The sequence below is a fragment of the Trichechus manatus genome, unplaced genomic scaffold (assembly GCF_000243295.1).
Source record: "Trichechus manatus latirostris isolate Lorelei unplaced genomic scaffold, TriManLat1.0 scaffold00023, whole genome shotgun sequence".
NCBI classification, from domain to species: Eukaryota; Metazoa; Chordata; class Mammalia; order Sirenia; family Trichechidae; genus Trichechus; species Trichechus manatus.
Window position 1 is genome coordinate 21,426,237 of NW_004443959.1, and position 20,785 is coordinate 21,447,021.

The following is a 20,785-nucleotide window of genomic DNA, read 5'->3' on the forward strand; positions in this document are numbered from 1 at the left end:
AAACACTCGCTGGTCCACAGAGACGAACATTTCCCTCACCCTCCCACACCCCAGCAAACACTCGCTGGTCCATCTATAGGTCTTACCTCAGTCCCAGGTGCCAGAAATCAGAATCTGCGTATCTTTGATTTCTCCCTCACACAGCCAGTCATCTTCCAGTGCCGTTTGAGTCTACCTCCTGAATATTTCTAGGCCCTTCGTTCTGTCCTATTGCCACCATACTCTAATCTTTTTAAGGCCAACATTCAGTAACCTCCAGTCCTAATTATTCTTTTCTCCAGGCCCCCCCCGCCCCCACACCCATCCATTCTTTGTAGAACTCAAATCTAGTCAAATTACCTACTTGCTTAAACCCCTTTACTGGCCCCTCATGACCCTCAGAATAAAGTCCAGCTCCTTTGACTACATCTGGACCTTAATTACTTCTCCATTCTCCTTTCTAGCCACTCCCCACTCCCTCTCTTATATTCTAAGCTTCAACCAAATTGAACTACTTACAGTTGCTGAATACATTTCACTTGATGTTGCTACTAACTTCTGGGAAAGAGGGTTTACTCTGTTTGGAATAATATTCCCTGTTCCTCCCTACCCTCTGACTTCTACTTGTTCTTCTGGTATAAACTATTACTTCTGGTAAACTCTTCATGACACATGTAATATTAGGCTGGTAAATACACCTATACAGGCAGTCCCCAGGTTACGAACGAGATCCATTCCTTAGTGTGCCTTTAAGTCAAATTCATAGGTAAGTCAGAACAGGCGCATGCAATTCTTAGTTAGCCTTCCTTTAGTGTAAGGAAAGGCTCGAAACTTTTTCAGTGATTTAAGAGCTGCACATGCAGCAAGTGAAGGTGAGTATGATGAAGAATTTGTTGCAAGTAAGGGTTGGTTCAGTCCTTTCAGAGTCGGGGCAAATTTACGCAACATTAGAGGGCAAGTGGGAGTTGTCCATAAGTCCAGTGTTCGTAAAACGGGACTGCCTATGGTTACTCCTATCTTGGCGCTTTAGTACAACTAAGGTACTATATTATTTTCACTATTTTATCATCAATGTCTAGCCAATGTTAAAGTTCCAAGCAGACACTTAAATATTAATTAGGGACTTTATTCTTTAAGATTAATGAGTAAATATTCTAAATGAAAAGAAACTTTGGTTCATTATACATACACTTTTAACATGAATTAACTTTTTTATAGGAGAACTATGCCATTTTTGGGGCAGGACTGGAGATCTCCTGGATGGAGTTGGATTAAAACAGAAGATGGCTGGAAAAGATGTGAATCCTGTAGTCAGGAACTTGAAAGAGAGAATCAGTATAACATCAATCACAACATGTAAGTTACAGCTAAGCAGATCCACGTCATTTGCCAGCTCACTGTTTATGGTTTTATCTATTTTTCAAGTCACTGCAAAGCTTCCTAACTTGTAATTTTGCTGAGAATTGCCCACACAGAGGTTGGTGTGGGGAAACAAGTTATTTAGGTAGAGAAGGAGCTTAGTAGATTGCCTGATATCCACACAGATGCAGCTTTCTTCTTTTTATTTAAAATTTTTCATCTTCACAATAGTCTGTGAGATGGGTATGATTATTACTAATCTCATATTATAGCTGAGGAACCTGAGGAAATCAAAAGATACAGGTTTGGCGGCCTATACCAGAAACTCACAATAATCGTGGTTTACACAAGGCAAGAAATACACTTTTCTCTCTCGAAAGCCTTAGTTGGTACAGTGATTTTGGTCCATAAAATTGTAATGGAACCTAGTCACCTTCTGTCTTGTTACTCTGACATCCCAAATGTGTGACCTTATCAGCATGGTCCAGGTGACTTATTACCACATTTGCATTTTAGTTGGCAGGGTAGAAGAGGACGTACCCCTTAATGGCACACCCCAGAAGTTGCAAATATCATGTCTCCTCACACCTGATTGCCTAGAACACTAGCTACTAGGGAGACGAGGGAATGTGCTGTATTTTTATGCAAATAACACGAGCTCGCATTCTATGTTTTTTTGCCAACCACGCCCCCCCACCAGTATTTTCATAAGCGCTATGCTAATTATTTTTACATGTTGCGGTAAAAAGATTAGTATAGCATACTTATGAAAATACCTGGGGAAGGGGGAAGGAGTGGTTAGCAAACAAAAGTAGAAGGCTCACATTATTTACGTAAAAATATGGTGGTTTTTCTGGGTAGCCACGTGTCCAGATACAAATTAGAGATTGCATTACCATAGAAGCAGGGTAGAGTGGCTGTTCTAACTAGTGACCTGTACCACAAGTGGTATTTGAGAATTTGGAGGATTAGGAAGGTACCCGAGATCTTTTCCTCTGAGTCACATGGATCCAATCATTGATTTTATCATATATTTTTATTTGATAATTGCATATTCATCAACTGACAGAAGTTTAGTAGCTTTAGACCAGAGCCCGGTTTTTGCAATATTTGAAGCAGAAATTAATTTTATGTTTCACATTATAGTGAAGATAATGTGTAATATTTGTTAAACTTATATTGTGGCATTTCTCTGCCATTCTAGTTGTATTTATATATTGATGACTGTAACTTTAATTTAAGAATTATAATTATTTTTAATTGCTGTCAGTATTGGATGAGATCATTAATCTTGCCCAGTTACGAATTTTCAAGGTTATTTTTTGTTATAATTTTTCATAGCAGAGTATTTAAATTTAAAATTGTTTGACTATATCTAGAAATGTTTGGAATCTAGATTTACTTCCAATATACACTGTTAAATTTGGAGATTCCTAAAGTCACCATTTTAGGATGGAGGATGTACAAGGAATGTAGTAGTTGTCCTTCTGTGAAACTGAAATTTAATAAAGGAATTTATAGACAAATGTATCATATTTGAACCCTCTTGCCGTCAAGTCAGTTCTGACTCATAGCGACCCCTATAGGACAGAGTAGAACTGCCCCGCAGGGTTTCTGAGGTTGTAATCTTTACAGAAGAGACTGCCACTTCTTTCTCCTGCGGAGTGGCCGGTAGGTTCCAACCACTCATCTTCCTGTTAGCAGCTGAGCACTTAACCACTGCACCACTTTAATAGCAGTGCTTCTAGGTTTTCTTTCCCCCTTTGAGTTTAATTTATTAAATCTTTTTGTCTCACTATTTTTATTTACATCCCTTTAAATAGTCTATTTCCTATAAAAATTTTAATACGTTAAGCTTTATTTTTATTTAGTCCCCCATGGTCGTAGCAATGGAGGCCAGCATAAATTAGAGACTCCATGAAAATTATCTTCAAATCTAGTAATTCTCAAGTTACTCCATGATAGTTGAATTCTATAAAGAGTTTTTAAAAATTATGCATCCCCAAAGGAAACAAGATAAAGGAAGTTGTATTTTTGGTTCTTTTATGAGGATATGAAAATAGTGTCTCATCCCCATGAGGGACAGATAATTCACAGGATCTTTATGGCCCTTGAAGTAAGAACTGTGCTTCCTAGAACCATAATACCTGAGGTGACCATCCTGTATCCATTTATTTAGTTAAATAAATAACCCTGTTGTCGTTTTAGTGTTTTCCCCTTAGGATTCTTAGAGTGTTATTATAGGTTTCAGTAAAGACCCAGATGGCCTTCTTTATGTTTTTTCTTTAGTGACTGAAAATAAAAAGGTAAGTAAGTGATTTAAAAGTTAGTTTCATTGTCGGACTCAGCACTTAAATGTTTCAGGCAGTATTTGCTATTACCGCTTTTTCAATTAATGATTTCATTTGGATTGCAAACTGCTATCTTTGACTTCATTTTAATACTGTCTCTCTTGAGATTTGCATTTTTTGTCACTTATAAAGTAATACATGTTCATTGTAAGCCAACAACAACAAAACAATCATATAATCCTGAAATGTAAAATATGAAAAGTAGACGTTCTTTTTCACCTCAGATCCTGTTCTGCATAAGTAACCAGCTGCTTAGTCACTTTGTCTTATCCAGATGTCAGAGTCTACGAAGAATCACAGTCTTCTCTACAGGCCAAGTGCTGCCGCTATTCGGAATGATTTCAATGTCCGTTTGTATGACTCAGCACACCCTGTCCCCTCTGTTCTTGACTTCTTCATTTCTAGTTGTTTAGTTCTGTCAGCCACCATTCCCATGGTCTCTTCCTCTTCCCACAGTATGAATTCAGGCTTCCCAGTCTTTGAACATAATAGTCTCTTCTCCTTGCAGGTTTCCTGATTGACACCCAGTCTGTTGTCCTATTTTTCCCCTTCTATCAGTCATCTCTATTTTGCGTCTCTTTTGACCCAGCTTATGCTCCATGATTTATTGTTTCAATAACACTCTTGCCAATACCTTAACCTTCCACTAGAATCTTTTTTTTTTTTTAATACACTCATAAGTGGCAAATTTTGAACCCAGATAAACCAACACATGAGCAGCTAGGGATGCAAGGAAAAAGAAATCACACCAGAGGACACAGTGGGACTATTATAAACTCATGCATTCACTCACCCATTTGCCCGCTCATTAACTCATTCATTCATTTGCTCACTTCTTTGCGCACACTCCCTTGTTTGCTTACTCATTTCGTTTTTCACTTTTCCTCTTTGACTCATTCATTCAGTAAACCAGTATTTATTGACCATCTGCTCTGTGCCAGATCGGCTCCTAATGTTGTCCAGCAATTCAGTGTTGCTTTGATCAGCGTGCTCTACTGCTCTTCCATAAGTCTTGTTTCCAACATTCTTGGCTCTCCTCTGATGTGATTCTCTTACACTTCTGTCCTGGTCCCTTAGAAGCTGGTCTTAACCTCCTGCTTCTCTGAGAAACCTGAAACCATCAGACTCACTCTCAGAACCTTACTGTTTGGCTTTAAATATTGATCTTTATTAATTTTATCCTAAATGCACACATGAGGTATTCTGGATAAGAAACCGATTTTTATATTTTTATTAATCCCTGACAGTAACCAATAGTGTGTTGGCTATCCTTGCTCCAGTGCCTGCCTAACCTCAGGAATGAGAACTGATGGAATTTTTTCCTACACGAGTTGCCAGACATGCCACAGGTGAAGAGCAAGGGAAAAAAATAACTGGAAGGAGACAGCTGTTTCCCTTTCCCCCGAAAGGCTTTCCTTGGAAATGTTGTACGCCTGAATCCTAACTCCAGCTCTTTGGAATGTAGATAAAATCTCTTTAGGAGCCAGATACCTTATGATGTATTGATGTTTCCAGTTTTATTATTACAAATAATGTTCTGTCTGTTCAGTCTATAAAATTTATTAAGCATTTACTATGTATTCTTCATGCTGGGATATAGCAGTAAAAACAGACAAAGCCCCTCTTGTTTTCTAGTGAGAGAGACAATGAACAAAACAAGTTACATATGTAGCTTGTTCAGGATAATAAGTGCTATGGAGAAAAGAAACAGGTCTGATAGATACGCGTTTACAGGAGGGTGGTGTGGTAGTGTGTGACAATCTAAGTGTCCTAGAGGAAAGAAGCAGGTATGAGGGATCCGTGTTTACGGGATGGCGGTGTGATAGTGTGTGACAATCTAAGTGCCCTAGAGGGAAGAAGCAGGTATGAGGGATCCGTGTTTACAGGATGGCGGTGTGGTAGTGTGTGACAATCTAAGTGGCCTCACTGAAACAGCATCTATTCAATTCAGATCTTGGGCAGTGAGAGAGCTAACCCTGTAGGCGTTTGAGAGAAGAGCCTCCCAGGCTGAAGGAATAAGTGCAGAGTCCCCAAGTCAGGAGTGTGCCTGGCAGGTTTACATGACAGTAAGGAATCCGGTATGGCTGGCAGGAAGTGGGTAAGGGGGAGGGCAGGAGGAGAGGAGTCACGTAGGGCCTTGTGGGTCATAGTAAGGATGTGGGCTTTTAATCAGAATGAGTTGGGGAGTCAGAGGTTTTGAGCAGAGGAATGATATGTTCATCATTTGACCATTGTGTTAAAAACAGACTGCAGAAAGATAAGGGCAGAAGCAGATAGACCAGTTCTCAAGAGGCTATTATGATAATGCAGGTGAGAAGTGATTGTGGCTTGGAGAGGGATGGAGATAGTGGGATGATGAAAAGTTCACATTCCGGCAGTGTACTAAAGGTAGAGCTGACAGGACTTGCTGACAGATTGAATGTCTGTGATTTAGTGAAAGGGGGGAGTCAAGGATGACAGTAGGTTTTCATCCTTGGCAACTGAAAGAATGACGTTCCATTCGCTACAGTAATATTTTAATGCATATCTTCTTTTACACGTGTGCACAAAATTCTCAGGGGCTAGGAGTGGAATTGCTGAGTCACAGGGCATTCACATCTCTAACTTCCCTGGATTATGCAAACTTACTTTCTAATGAGGTTGTTTTGGTTTATGCTTCTGTGACTAATGTGTGTTCATCGGACCATACAGTTCATCCATTTTTCCCCCACTTATTTATTATTTCTGGAATATCTTTTTACATCAGTATATGTTGATTTCTCTCCTTCTTTAAGTGACAGTGTTTTGTATTGATATAGCATAACTTATTTACCCAAGCTTCTACTGACAGCATTTTGGTTATTTCCGAGTTTTCACTATTTCAGACAGCTTTGCATTGATCGCCTGTGTGTATCTCTTTGCATAATTGTGTGAATATTTATGAAGTCTAAATTCCTAGAAGTAGAAAACTGCCCTCCAGAATTTTGTACCAGTGTCTACTCTCAACAGTAGTGTACAAAAACCCTCACACTTTACCCAGGATGCTGTGCATGTTTGTGCAAGATTTGCTGCTCAGGGGCGGCTGGTTACAGAAGGGAATGTAGGCTGAATGAAATGCAGCCGTGTGCCCTGGTGTAGGCTACATCTGCACAGAGGAAGGGGCGCCTTTTCTCCATGTGAAGATGCTGTCTGCTCACCATGCCACGTGCCTGTGTGGAGGGGGTTTCTGTTTCTAACATGCACAAGGTGTTTATGGGTTATTGTTGTTGGGTGCCTGTGTACAACAGAACGGAACACTGCCCAGTCCTGCGCCGTCCTCACCATCGTTGCCATGCTTGACACCACTGTTGCTGACAGTGCGTCAGTCCATCTTGTTGAGGGTCTTCCTCTTTTTCGCCGACCCTTTACTTTACCAAGCATGATGTCCCTCTCCAGGGACTGGTCCCTCCTGATGACATGTCCAAAGTACATGAGATGAAGTCTTGCCATCCTCGCTTCTAAGGAGCATTCTGGCTGTACTTCTTCCAAGACAGATTGGTTTATTCTTCTCGCAGTCCATGGTATATTTAATACTCTTTGCCAACACTATAATTCAAATGCATCAGTTCTTCTCCAGCCTTCCATGATTTTATCGTTACTTTAACTGTTTTTGATCTTTAACAGTTCGGTAGAGAAAAAAATCTTACTGTGATTTTTCTTTCTTTATTAGTAAGAGTGAATATTAAAAGATCTTTTTAAAGAAATTGTATTTTCTCCATCAGTTCACATTATAGAAAAGTTATTCATTGAAAAGATAAAGAGTACTTCATTTACAAAATACTACAGTGGTCACAGTTTGCATTGTATATCCTAAATTGGATTAATATATACTAATTAAGGTTTCCTGAGTTACATTATCTATAATTTTAATTATATATGTGGTCCTTAAGCATGTGTTTACCTTGTTTCATGCATTCCTTCCGTATGCCTATTAACGGTTATATGCATATGCATATTAATGGTCATTAATAGGCATATGGGAGGAATGGATATTTAAAAATTAAACACTAGCTGATATTTGGGTAGTAGATATTTGTTGTGGCCGCTCAGCCTCCTCTCTCCATTTTTGTATCTGCAGTACCACAGTTTCTCTTTGTGGGAACCATCCCTCCCTCCCTTCCTTTGGACCTGCTTCTTCTGAAGCTGTCTCTATTGACAGGCTTGAAGCAGTTGACTTCAGCTCAGCCAATCAGTGTATTCTGTCTCTCTGGCACAGTGATTGGTTCAAGCCAGTTCGGACCAGTGAGCATCAGTTTGGACTTCTGTTTGAACGATTAGGGCAGCACATTCTTCCTTCCATTAGACTGAGTGTGTGATGATGATAGCCTGAACTGCTAGGAGTCACTCTGTGGAACTTGAGGGTAGAGCCCAGAGGAAGCCGAGCTGAAAGACTTAATCCTTTTGACATTGTTTCAACACTCAGTTAGGTTGGGCCTAGGCTTTTCAGCTTCTGTGAGTGAGCAGGTTCCCCTTTTTTTATATACCAGTTTGGATTCAGTTTTCCTCACTTTAAAGAATTATAACAGATATAGTCTTAATTTATATTAAGAATTTAGATCCTTAGCAATGATCTTCAAATTCCTCCTCTTTACCTATGGATTTAACTACATATGTACCCTCCTTACAGACTTTCTTCTTGTATCTTTAACCTCTCTCTCTCTTTCTGGGTCCCCAAAGTATCCTAAGAATGGTTCTGTCGTTGGATTTAACACATTTTAATTGTTTATCTAAATGTAACTTGCGTGGACTAAACATTCCCGTAGAAAAAGGAATTTTCCCAGTTCGTCTTTGTGACTCATTGTTTTCCTACCTAGTGTCTTGAACATAGTTTCTCAAGAAGTGTCTGCTGTCCAGATGAATATATAAGCACATTCATATAGAGTTAGGAAAATTCTAACTCTAGACCAAAGATTAATCTATGGAAATAAATCTGGTTTATGATTATTGATTTCTTTATCTTCCAGAAGCAGGTACCTGAATTCCTTTTTTCAGATAAAATTAAATTACTATTTGTTTTATGCTAGCTTTAGACATTTTTCATAATGCAGGCCATGAGAGCAAATCAACCCTTTTTCAATGCAGGTAATTAAGTCTGTGCATTAGGGGTGGTATTGTGTCTGCTGTATAATGTTTTTTAGATGACAGCTGTGTACTTATTTTCTACAAATTCTTTATATAAAAAATGTGCTAAACCACATTCATAGAACCTTGAATCCTAACTTGATTCCTTTTGTGTGAGATTGATTTGCACTGTCTTCCTATACTTTGCCTTTGACATTGTACCATCATCTATTTTTAAGATCTTCTTTTTATTTATTTTGTTAGTTTTCCATTTCATATATTGATTTTTTAGCTTAAAGCTCTCTCATATCTTATTTGAGGGATGGTCATAAAACAAGTCTTAAAATTCTTAATATCTCAAATTCCTAGGTATATATTTTTTTCTCTTTTTTTCCCCTTTTTTATTGTTAAGTGTAACACATACAGAAAAAGTCCACAAGACAATTTACTGATGTGTCACAAAGGAAATACCAAAGTTACCAAACACAGTCAAGAAATAGAACACCGCTAGCATCCCAAAAGATCACTCCATTCCTTGCTTTTCTTTATAGTTAACTACCTTTAAGATGTGTTCGTAAACATTATAGTTTAGTTTTGTCTGACTTTTGAACTGCATTAGAAAGGAATCATAGATTATGAATTCTTTCATATATGGTCACTTCTGTTCAGCTTTATGTTTGGGAGGTTCATCCATGTAGTATTCTATTGACTTAATAATTGCAATGCATTTGTTCATTCTATTGAGAATGGATGTATGGCTTGTTTTTAGTCTGGGAATTTTACAATAATGTTGGTATGAAAATTCTTGTATAAATCTCTTGGTTGACATGTGTACCCACTTTAGTTGGATATATACCTAGGATTGAAATAGTTGGCCATAGGGTATTGTATAGCCAACATAATAGTTAATGCCAAACTGTTTTCCAAAATGGTTGTGTCAGTTTTTTCTTCTACCAGCAGATATAAGAGTTCCTGTTATTCTGCATCCTAAAGTGTTATCTCATTGTGGGTTTACATTGCTTTTCTCTCATTGGTAATAATCAAGACAGTATGGTATCTGGGTAAGGATAGACAAATAGATGAATGGAATAGAACAGAGATTTTACACAAAGATTCATAGTTATAAGGTCAGTTGATTTTTAACAAAGGTGTCAGGGCAGATTAGGGTAGAAAGGAAAGTCTTTTGAAGCAATTCAAATCAGTTACCTATTCCAGCTAAGATACCTAGTTCACCTATTACAAGCTATTGTTGTTGTTAGCTGCTGTCAAGTCAGTCCCTGATTCGTAGTGACCCCACGTAAAACAGAACGAAACACTGCCTGTTCCTGTGCCATTCCTATGATGGGTTGCCAATCGGACCCTTGTGATCCACAGGGTTTTTCAGAAGTAGATCACCAGGTCTTTCTTCCTAGTCTATTTTAGTCTGGAAGCTCTACGCAAACCTGTTTAGTATCATGGCAACATGCAAGTGTCCACTGACAGATGGGTGATGACTGGGCATGAGGTGCAGCGGCCAGGAATCGAAATTGGATCTCCTGCATGGAAGGCAAGAATTCTACCACTGAACTACCACACACCTATTACAGTGGCTGATTTATTTACTTCTTTCAGTCTGACATTTCCAGGTGCTGGTGAGGACACTACTAGGTGCCAGTGAGAATGTACTCTCACATGCTCTTGATATGGGTGCAAAATGGTATACGCACTTCGGAAAATAGCTTGGCAGCTTTTTATGGAGTTAAGCATATACCTACCATATGGCCAAGCAATCCCACACCTACATATTACCCAAGATAAATGAAAATTTATGTCCACACAAAACCTCTGTGTGAATATTAATAGCAGCTTTGTCCAGTAATGGCCAGAACTTAGAAATAAGCCAGATGGACTTCAGTTAGTGAATGGCCAGACAAACCATGGGAACATCGATACAACCGAATAAAACTGAGAAGTAAAAAAGGAACAACTCTTGATTCACACAGCAGCATGGGTGGTTCTTAAATTCATTTTGCTGAATGAAAGAAAACAAAATGCAGAAGGCTAAATATTGTCTGATTGCATTTATACAACATCCTGGAAAAGGCAAAACTACTGGCATGGAAAACAGATGAGTGGTTGCCAGCAGTGGGCAGAAGGAGGTGATTAAAAGAAGTAGCAGACGGCAGCTTGGTGTGATGGATCCGTTCTGTATGGAACCGTGGCATTAGATTCATGACACTGTGCATTCATGAAAACCCACAGAAAGTGAGTTTTACTCTATGTAAATTTTTTTAAAAAATCAACCAGGGTGTTGGTGGTGGGAGTCGACACAGAATGGAATACGAACTGTGACAGATGGACCTAACTGTTTTACACATGAATCACAAAGCTACTGAAGTGGGCATGGAAGAAGAGAGCCGACCTAACTTAATAAGTAACTATGGAAGGCAGTGTGTTGAGGGGATGCTGTAAGGCTAAAGACAGACACAAACAACCAGAAAAACTCTAGTTGGTCAGTTGTTTTCACCTAGGGGTATGAGTTAGCAATTTGGAAACTCCTTTATATGTATGTTAAGGTTAAACAAATATGAATAAATAAAACACATACATTGAGAGGCAGATGTTTTACTATTGGAGAAGGAAGTTACCAACAAGGAAAGGGATAATGCTAGAATGAACCCTGTGGTCCTGGGTTGACGTCAGAGGTATCAGCATGAGCTCACGTTGTTGCTGTTGTTTTCAATATATGTACAGACAGGTAGGTAGGTAGATGCGTACACGTGGGTTAGTTACATATACATAAATCCGTACCCAGGTATACATATATTTCCTAGCTCTGTCCCCTGAGAGCTCTAAAAGCAGTGACACCCCAGTAGCAGTGAGCAGACCTAGCACCAAGGTCTTGGTTTCTGAGGAACCAGAGTTCCTTGAAGTAGTTGATTCCAGAGCCAGACAGGGAAAATACAAGATAAGCCTAGAGCATTTTGTGGCACCAGAAAATAGGAAATAATTTAAAGAAAGAAAGAAGAGGATGGGGGCATGTTGCAAGGGCAGAGGGACCAATCTGAAAGAGCTCCAGCAGCCAAAGCTGGAACAATTTGAGCAACAAAATACATAACAGTGATTTTGTATTATAACCCAAAGAATAAAATAAATAACCACGAGTCTATACTGACATAAATAAATAACTGAATATATAAAGAAATTAGGGATAAGGAACAGTTTTTCCTTATAGAAGAATTCAGTTAATAAATGTAGAAATAATGAGAGAAAAAGAAATTCACCGTTAGAACATCACCGTAATAATTGCTACAGGCAAGATCCATTGATGGGTGCTGAAATTATTATGTGCAAGTTCAGGGAGAAACAGGGTATTTGCAAAGTCTCCTCCAAAATATCTATTAATTACAAAGGGAAGACTAATCACTTCACACTTGAGAAACCTGCAGACATCATCTTAACCAAGTGATCAAGGTTAACATCACTGGAAATAAGACATAGTTATGTACTATTGGCACATCATCTCTGTGGTATTCTTCCCAAAAATGTAAAACGTCAATCTAATCATGAGAAAATACCAGACAAACCCAAATTGAAGGACATTTCTGCAAAATAATTGACCAGTACTCTGCAAAATTGTCCAGGTCATGAAAGATGAAAGTAGAGTAAGGACTCCTCACAGGTCAGAGAAAACCATGGAATTGTGTCAGCTAAATACAGTCTCAGGCTGTGGATCGGATCCTGGAGCAGAAGAAGAATGTTGGTGCAAAAACTGGTGAAATATGAATAAAATCTGTAGTTGATAGTATTCTGCCCGTGGTAGTTTCTGAGTTTTGATCATTTTTCTGTGGTTATGTAAGACGGTAGGCAAAACTAGGTGAATCAGATTTGGAAACTTTCTGTACAATGTTTCCGCAACTCTTCTGTAAATCTAAAATTATCTTTAAAAGTTTATTTAAGTCATCACTAAGAAAATTGATAGGCATGCCAAAGATTGGGAGAAAATATCCCATTACATATATCTGACTGTGCTAGTCATTATGCTCTTGTCTCTTGGTTCCAAACCTACCCTTCTAGACTATTCTTTGTGATGGTGGGGCTGGGATGCTGCAACCTGTAATTCTGCTTTGCCAGCTGCTTCCCTGTTAGGCTCTGCCGGTAGGGGGCACTAAAGGGAGCCTGCAGGGCTGAAGGAAGAAGGAGGCTGCTCCTTCCTGTTGGCTTCTTCATTCCTGTCAGTGTCAGAAGTATCCTGTCAGTGACATTTCTTCACCTCAGCAACGCAAGTCCTTTCCATAGCAGTCGCTGAATCTACTTTGCTGTTTTTCCAGCGTTTGCAGAGGTAGCCTCATGGTGTCCCTTCAACAGCAGTTGACTTATCTCTCTCTACCTCCTAGGGCCACTAGGAGTTGGAATTGACTTGATGGCAACTGGTTTGGTTTTTGTTTTTTCACCCCCTAGAAGTCTGGATCCCAGACCCACACGTCCCCTTGTTTGAGCTCAGATTGACTCTAGCACCAACTGAGCAACACTTCTTCCTCATAAAACTGAAACTTCAGCACCACAGTTCCAAGTCTTTTTCCTTTGTTCTCCCAGTCCTGGGGGTGATAAGTGCTTTCTGCCGTTGCTTTACCTCTGGAATAATTTAATGTTCTCTTTTTGACATTTCACTTACATGGTTAACAATTTTTATATGTATTTATGATTTTTTCTTTTTCATACTTTCAGTTAAAATAATTGGTATTGTTTCTACATCCTGAGTAAACACAGACTGATAAACACTGACAAAGGATTTTTTTTCTAGGATTTGTACCACTAAATAATACAAACAATTGTGCAAAAGACTGTAACAGACACTTCTCAAAAATATGCTGATGGCCAATAAAGCAAACAGAAAGTTTAATATTGTTAGTCATCTGGGAAATACACATTAAAACCACAGTGAAATACTACTTCTCACCCACTAGAATGGCTGCCAGTAAAAGACCGAGGACCAAGGTGAATGAGGACGTGGAGCACCTGCAGCCCCTCTGCCTTCCTGCTGGGAGTGCAGACGTGATAACCACTTCGGAAAACTGGCATCGACAATAAGTGCAAATGTTCACAGCACGACTTTTATAAGAATGTTCATCGCAGCTTTATTCATACTAACCAAAAACTGGAAACTGCCTTGATGTGTCCTCAATATAAAAAAGTGATACATTCTTATGATTTAATATTACTCAATAATTAAAAAGTAAACTACTAGTACACAAACCTAAATAAATGATTCTTAAAAACATTATGTTGCATGGAAGAAGTCAGTCACAAAAGAATATATACTTTAAAATCCCGTTTATATGAAGTTTTTTTTCTATTGTACTTTAAGTGAAAGTGTACAATTCAGGTTAGTCTCTCATACAAAAATTTATGCATACATTGTTTTGTGACCTTAATTGCTGTCCCTATACTGTGACAGCACTCTCCTCCTTTCCACCCCGGATTTCCCATGTCCATTCAACCAGCTCCTGACCCTCTCTGCCTTCTCATCTCACTTCCGGACAGGAGCTGCCCATTTAGTCTCATGTATCTACTTGAGCTAAGAAGCACACTCTTCACGAGTATCATTTTATGTCCCCTAGTCCAGTCTAATCTTTGTCTGAAGTGTTGGCCTCGGGAATGGTTTCAGTTCTGGGTTGACAGAAAGTCCGGTGGCCATGCTTTCTGGGGTTCCTGCAGTCTCAGACCATTAAGTCTGGTCTTTTTAGTAGAATTTGAGTTCTGCACCCTGCTTTTCTCCTGCTCCACCAGGGACTCTCTGTTGTGTTCCCTCTCAGGGCGGTCATTGGTGGTAGCCGGGCACCATCTAGTTCTTCTGGTCTTAGGCTAATGCAGTCTCTGGTTTATGTGACCCTTTCTATATGAAGTTGAAGAGCAGTCAGAACTTATCTATGGTGATAGAAATCAAAACTGGTTACTTTTGTTTGGAGGCAATTTTCCATGAGTATTTCAAATTCCTGCCTTGTGTGCAAAGGCCATGTTTGAGTAGCAAACATGCCTTGGAAGCTGCCGATACTGTATATCCCTCCAAAGAGATTCAGAGATGTCTCCCTCTGTGGAGACATCCTAAACCCTTTAAAACCAAACCTGTTGCCATGTAGTCAATTTCAACTCATAGCGACCCTATAGGGCAGAGTAGAACTGCCTGATAGGGTTTCCAAGGCTGTAAATCTTAACAGAAGCCAACTGCCACATCTTTCTCCAACGGAGTGGCTGATGGGTTTGAACAGTCAACCTTTTGGTTAGTAGTCGAGTGCTTTAACCACTGCACCACCAGGGCTCCGTGGACACGTCCTAGAACTAGTAAAGACTTTTCCTTTCCCTCCCCAGAGATGTTTGCTCACATTCCATGGTAATAAACCTTGTGTCCCTCCCCTCTCTTGCCCCCCTCTTTTGGATATTTGCTCACATTCCGGGGAAATGAGTAATCACTTCTTGAGGGGACAACTTGGAGACGCACCAGCAGCTTCATAAAAGCTTGTGGTGGTGTTAGGTTCTGTCAGGTCTGTTCCGACTCACAGCGACCCCATGTACAACAGAACAAAACACTGCCCAGTCCTGCGCCATCTCACAGTCATTGCAATGTTTGAGCCCACTGTTGGCAGCCACTGTGTCAGTCCATCTCGTTGAGGGTCTTCCTCTGTTTTGCTGATCCTCGACTTTACCAAGTATGATGTCCTTCTCCAGGGACTGGTCCCTCCTGACGACATGTCCAAAGTAGTTTGAGATGTAGGCTCGCCACCCTTGCTTCTAAGGAACATTCTGGCTATACTTCTTCCAAGACAGATTTGTTCACTCTTCTGACAGTCCATGGTATATTCAGTATTCTTCACCAAGACCGTAATTCAAAGGCATCAATTCTTCTTCGGTCTTCCTTATTCACTGTCCAGCTTTTGCGTGTATATGAGGCGATTGAAAACACCATGGCTTGGGTCAGGCGCACCTTAGAGTCACTTAATTTCAGGGTTCTTTTCCTATGTTGCAGCCTACCACAGTGCTGGTGAACACCTGGCCCTCATTGCATTACCCTCTGGGAATTGGAGCTCGGGGGCATGTTGCAAGGGATTCCGCTGGCTGCTGGGTTTTGCTGTGGGTAATAAACCATCTGTATCTTTGGTTCAGGGATCTGGTGTCTTATGTCAGAATATGTATGTGGAATGGTGGCAGGCTAACTTGTTAACTTGTTAGCTTGCTAGTAAGATTAAATTTTAGTCCCTTCACAATGAACAGCTTTGCGTGGGGGGGGGGGGGGTTGGGATTGACTGGAAAGGAGCATGAGGCAATTTCTGTGGTATGGAAATATTTGCTATCTTGATTGGAGTGTGTATTAATGGTGAAAACATTTGTCGAAATTCACTGAACTGTATTTAAAGACATATACATTTTACTGTGTATGAATTATGCCTCATTAAAAAAGAAGAAAAAATCTCCAGCCCATTTGGAATTAATTTTGGGGTGTGACATGATAAGCAAATCGATTCGTATCTGTTCACAGTGGCTGTCCAGTTATTGCAGTAACACTTTTTCAAAGTCCTTTTCCCCACCATTTGGAGACATCTCCTTTATAGTACCCTAAATTTCCATATGCAGTTGAGACAACTTCTGCATTTTCTGTTCTGTCACATGAGACTGCTATTTTATGTGACATTATCATACTGTTTTAAATATAGAGGCTTTATTATGTGTGTTAATATCAGATAGGGCTAGATTGCTATTCTTTTTCACATTTTTTCTGGTTGTTATTGCTGCTTGTTCTTCTTAAATGAACTTTATAAAGAACTTGTCTAGCTCTATGGAAAAAAATTGATGTTTTTATTGTAATAGCATTACATCTATATTTTAAAAATATCAGTTTCATCTACTTTAAATTTATATATGCAGAATTTTATAGTTGCTTATGATTTTTTTTTATTTCCTGTTTGCATTTGTGATTTTCTGCTTGTCACTTTTAATCTTATATATTTGTACTTTCTCTCTCTCTCTTTCTGGTAAGGGATGTTGTGGTTTATCTTACTGATTTTTTTTTTTCTACAGAGACTAGCTTTTGGATTTACTTTTCAGATATAATATTTTGGTACTTACTAATTTCTGCTTTTGTCTTTAATAATTGCTGCCTTTCTTTTGGTTTACTTACTCTTTTTCTAGCTTTTGAGTTGTATGTTTAATTTGTTATTGTTTATATTTTGCTATTATAGGTATTAATGGTATAAAGTTTCTTCTGACAATTGCTTTCCTGGACCCCATAAATTCTAATAATATATTTCCCCATCTTTTTATAGGTGTGTATTTTATAGGTGTGTATCTTGTATACTGGGGCCCTGGTGGCACAGTGGTTAAGTGTTTGGCTGCTAACCAAAAGGTTGGCAGTTCGAATCCACCAGCCACTCCTTGGAAACCCTGTGGGGCAGTTCTGCTCTGTCCTGTAAGGTCGCTATGAGTCGGGATCGACTCAACAGCACCGGGTTTGGTTGGTTTTGGTTTATCTTGTGTACAGTATGGTGTTTGAGTTTTCTTTGAAAGCCAATCCAAAAATCTTTTCCATTTAATAGGTGATCCAAGCGCATTCACATTTATTGCTGTTTTTAGCCCCAGTTCTCTTAAATTAATGTTTTATATATATGTACACAAATATATTTATACCTGTACTTATCTATCTATATGTATGTATATGTCTTTTACATATACACACAATAATCTATCACCTTGTGTTCTATTTTATTTGCTTTTTCTCTCTCCTGATGTTAAGGAAGTATCTTTTCACCTTTATGATACCTTTATATTATATTCTTAGCTTCTTCTTTTCTGAATACTGACTGCTAACTCCTTATAATATATAATATAGCAATTAGCTAGTAATCTCTTTCCCCTCCCCTCCTTTTCCTCCAACATCTAATTTGAAGTAGTATCCTTTTACTCTCAGTTAATACGGCATAACAGATAATCTTGTTCTACCTTATATATACTCTCGTCTTTCCCTCTCCCATGTTTTTGATCATTGTCACAGCGTATAACCGTTACATGCTATAGTATCTCCCTTACTGTCATCGTGTACCCGTAGTCTACAAGGAAATGTCTATTACCGGTATCCCCTGCTTTTCACAAGTTCGCGAGTTCACTTTACGCCACTTTGCTTTTACAAGAGACCTGCATTTATACCTGTTTTCGCTAGCTGAAAGAACTTCGAGGAGGATTTTCGCTTTACGAGAAAAGGCAGTAGTGTTCAGCGTTTGTTTGCAGCAAGCCGTCAAAGAGGTAGTGCGCACCCCGAGCAGCGAGAGTGGCATCGCCAAGCTCCCTCCTGGGGAGCTGCGCTCAGCATCTCAGCATCAGCCGCCATAGCTTTGAGCAGTCGGTGAGCATCTGGGCTGTATCTCGGTTATTTTGTGCCTCTAGTAGGAAGATGTGTCCTACGGTATCAGAAAAGCCTGTGTGAGTTTGTAAGGTTTTTATATGTTATTTGGTATAATTTGGTAGGTTATTTTTTGGGTCTGGGAATGCTCAAAAAATTTTCCCATATGAGCTAATGGTAATTGCTTCTTCGCTTATGCCATTTTGGCTAATGAAAGGTTTCATAGGAACGCTCTACTTTGAGATAGCAGGGGGTGCCTGTGTTTGCTCAGCACCGATCTTTTGGCCTCGACTTCTCACTTTGGTTTTTCTAAGCTTATGCTTTAGGAGATTCCTCGGTATTTCCTGTGTTCTTGCATGTTCATAAAATTTTGCATGGCCGTTACACTTAAGCAGAGCCCTGGTGGCGCAGTGGCTAAGAATTTGGCTGCTAAGCAAAAGGTCAGCAGTTCAAATCCACCAGCTGCTCCTTGGAAACACTATGGTTAGTTCTACTCTGTCCTTTAGGGTTGCTGTAGTCGGAATCGACTTGAGGACAACGGGTTTTTTGGTTTCCACTTAAAAGTCAGTTTATCTAAATGTTAAATCTTGGCTCACATTTTCTTTGAATATCTTAAATATGTTACCTGGACTTACTCCATCCCTGGCCTGTGATCACTACTACAGAGCTGCTCAGAGTTCTTCGATCACTGTTCTCAATTTTTTTTGGACATACATTGGTAAATAAAGTGAGAAAGAACTTACAGGATCAGTAAGTGTGTGACTGTCGGCACCATGAGTTTGGATAGATTCCGTTTGTCTAGATAAGATAGGTGGTTAGAGGGTAGAGTGGTACATATTGTGCACGTAGGGAATTGGGACAAATGTGAAAGGACAGCAGCTCTGTGTGCCATTTTGTATTCTATAATATCCTTTGATGGATTTCCAGCCATGACTGGTGGAGTTTTTGACACAGCCTTCTCTAAGAGAGCTACATTTTGAAACTCTTAAAGACAGTATTTACCTTCTGCAAAATTGTGAGGTGTTTGTGGTCCAATTGCTTTTCCCTGCTGAGTGATTGATGAGCGTGAACCTACTAGTGTTCCACCTCAGACTTAAAAATTCTGTTTTGCTGTCTGCTGTGCTGTCCCCTTGATATAACAGGTATGTGTATTTGTTTTAGATTCCTTAAGCACGTATGTGAAATATTTAAGAAGTATTAATCCTAAAAATAGGTTTCACATCTTTTTAACTTCTATGAAACTGACTGGACTTTTTCTTTTGGAATATCTTTTTCCAATAGAGGTTAATAATACACTGATGCAAAAGTAACTTTTATATCATAAAAATGAATAAATGTGAACATTTGTCTGGCAGGAGAAAATAATAAAACTCCAATCTTTTTTTCCAAAAATGTGTGGATAAAAAGTTGTTTAATAGACAGTCATTGATTAACAGAAGTATAACCTCAATCAGTAATCAGGGATTTTAATAGCAGAAATTGTGCTGTCATTAGGGGAAGGAGCTAAAGTGCAGTCAGCTTCTGCTTTAAAGAGGATGTATAGCCAAAGAGATTCTGGAAGAAATGTCAGAGAATGTCAGCTTAGGAATAGTTATCAACTACTCTGTTTGAGGTTTTTTATTTTGTTTTTGGTAAGATAACCACGTTTTTTATATCATATTCACTTTGGTATGTAAAATCTTTCAGACAAGACATTTAGGCTGAGTTCCTCTCTCTCTATAGTCTCCTGTACTTGAATGGTAGAACTGATAGCACATGTGTGCTTTTCCAAAGAGCCCTGGTGGCGCACTGGGTAAGCGATCAGCTAGTGGTTAAGCGCTCGGCTGCTAACCAAAAGGTTGGCGGTTCAAACTCACCACCCTCTCTGCAGGAGAAAAACGTGGCAGTCTGCTTCCACGGTGAGTTCTACTCAGTCCTGTAGAGTCGCTGTGAGTTGGAATCAATGCACGTCTGTGGGTTTGGTTTGGTTTTTTATGTGACTTTCAAGATCAATATCAAATTGAAGTCATTTAAAAAGATAAATAACTGTATTAATTTCCTGGGGCTGTTATAACAAATTACCACAAACTTTGTGGCTTAAAATAACAGAAATGTAACACCAATAAGGAGAACGATGAAAAGGAAATCAGGAAAACAATACCATTTATAATAGCCCCTAAAAAGATAAAATACTTAGGAATAAATCTGACCAGGGATGTAAAAGACCTATACAAAGAAGACTACAAAACAGTACTGCATGAAACCCAAAGGGATCTACATAAATGTAAAAACATACCATGCTCATGGATACGCAGACTCAACATTGTGAAAATGACAGTTTTACCCTAAGCAATTTCCAAATACAATGCAATCCCGATCCAAATACCAACAACATTCTTCAAAGACATGGAAAAACTAATTATTAACTTTATATGGAAAGGGAAGAAGCCCCAAATAAGTAAAACACTACTGAAGAAGAAGAATATGGTTGGAGGACTCACACTACCAGACTTTACCTGACTTGAGAACCTACTATACAGCTACAGTAGTCAGAACAGCCTCGTACTGGTACAACGACAGATACATTGACCAATGGAGCAGAATTGAGAACCAGATGTAAATCCATCCACCTACGGTCACCTGATCTTTCACAAGGGCCCAAAGTCCATCA

At 39.2% G+C, this 20,785-nt stretch overlaps 1 protein-coding gene across 3 annotated transcripts in view; it reads left to right on the top strand.

Annotated features, from left to right (window-relative positions):
• FBXO25 (F-box protein 25) overlaps positions 1 to 20,785 on the top strand; it is a 79,961-nt gene that overhangs the window by 6,379 nt on the left and 52,797 nt on the right. For all 3 annotated transcript variants that reach the window (XM_023728309.1, XM_004373094.2, XM_023728308.1), the window contains exon 2: positions 1,198 to 1,335. In XM_023728309.1, the coding sequence (XP_023584077.1) occupies positions 1,205 to 1,335 (131 nt within the window). In that variant the 5' untranslated portion in view covers positions 1,198 to 1,204. The remainder of the gene's footprint in view (positions 1 to 1,197; positions 1,336 to 20,785) is intronic.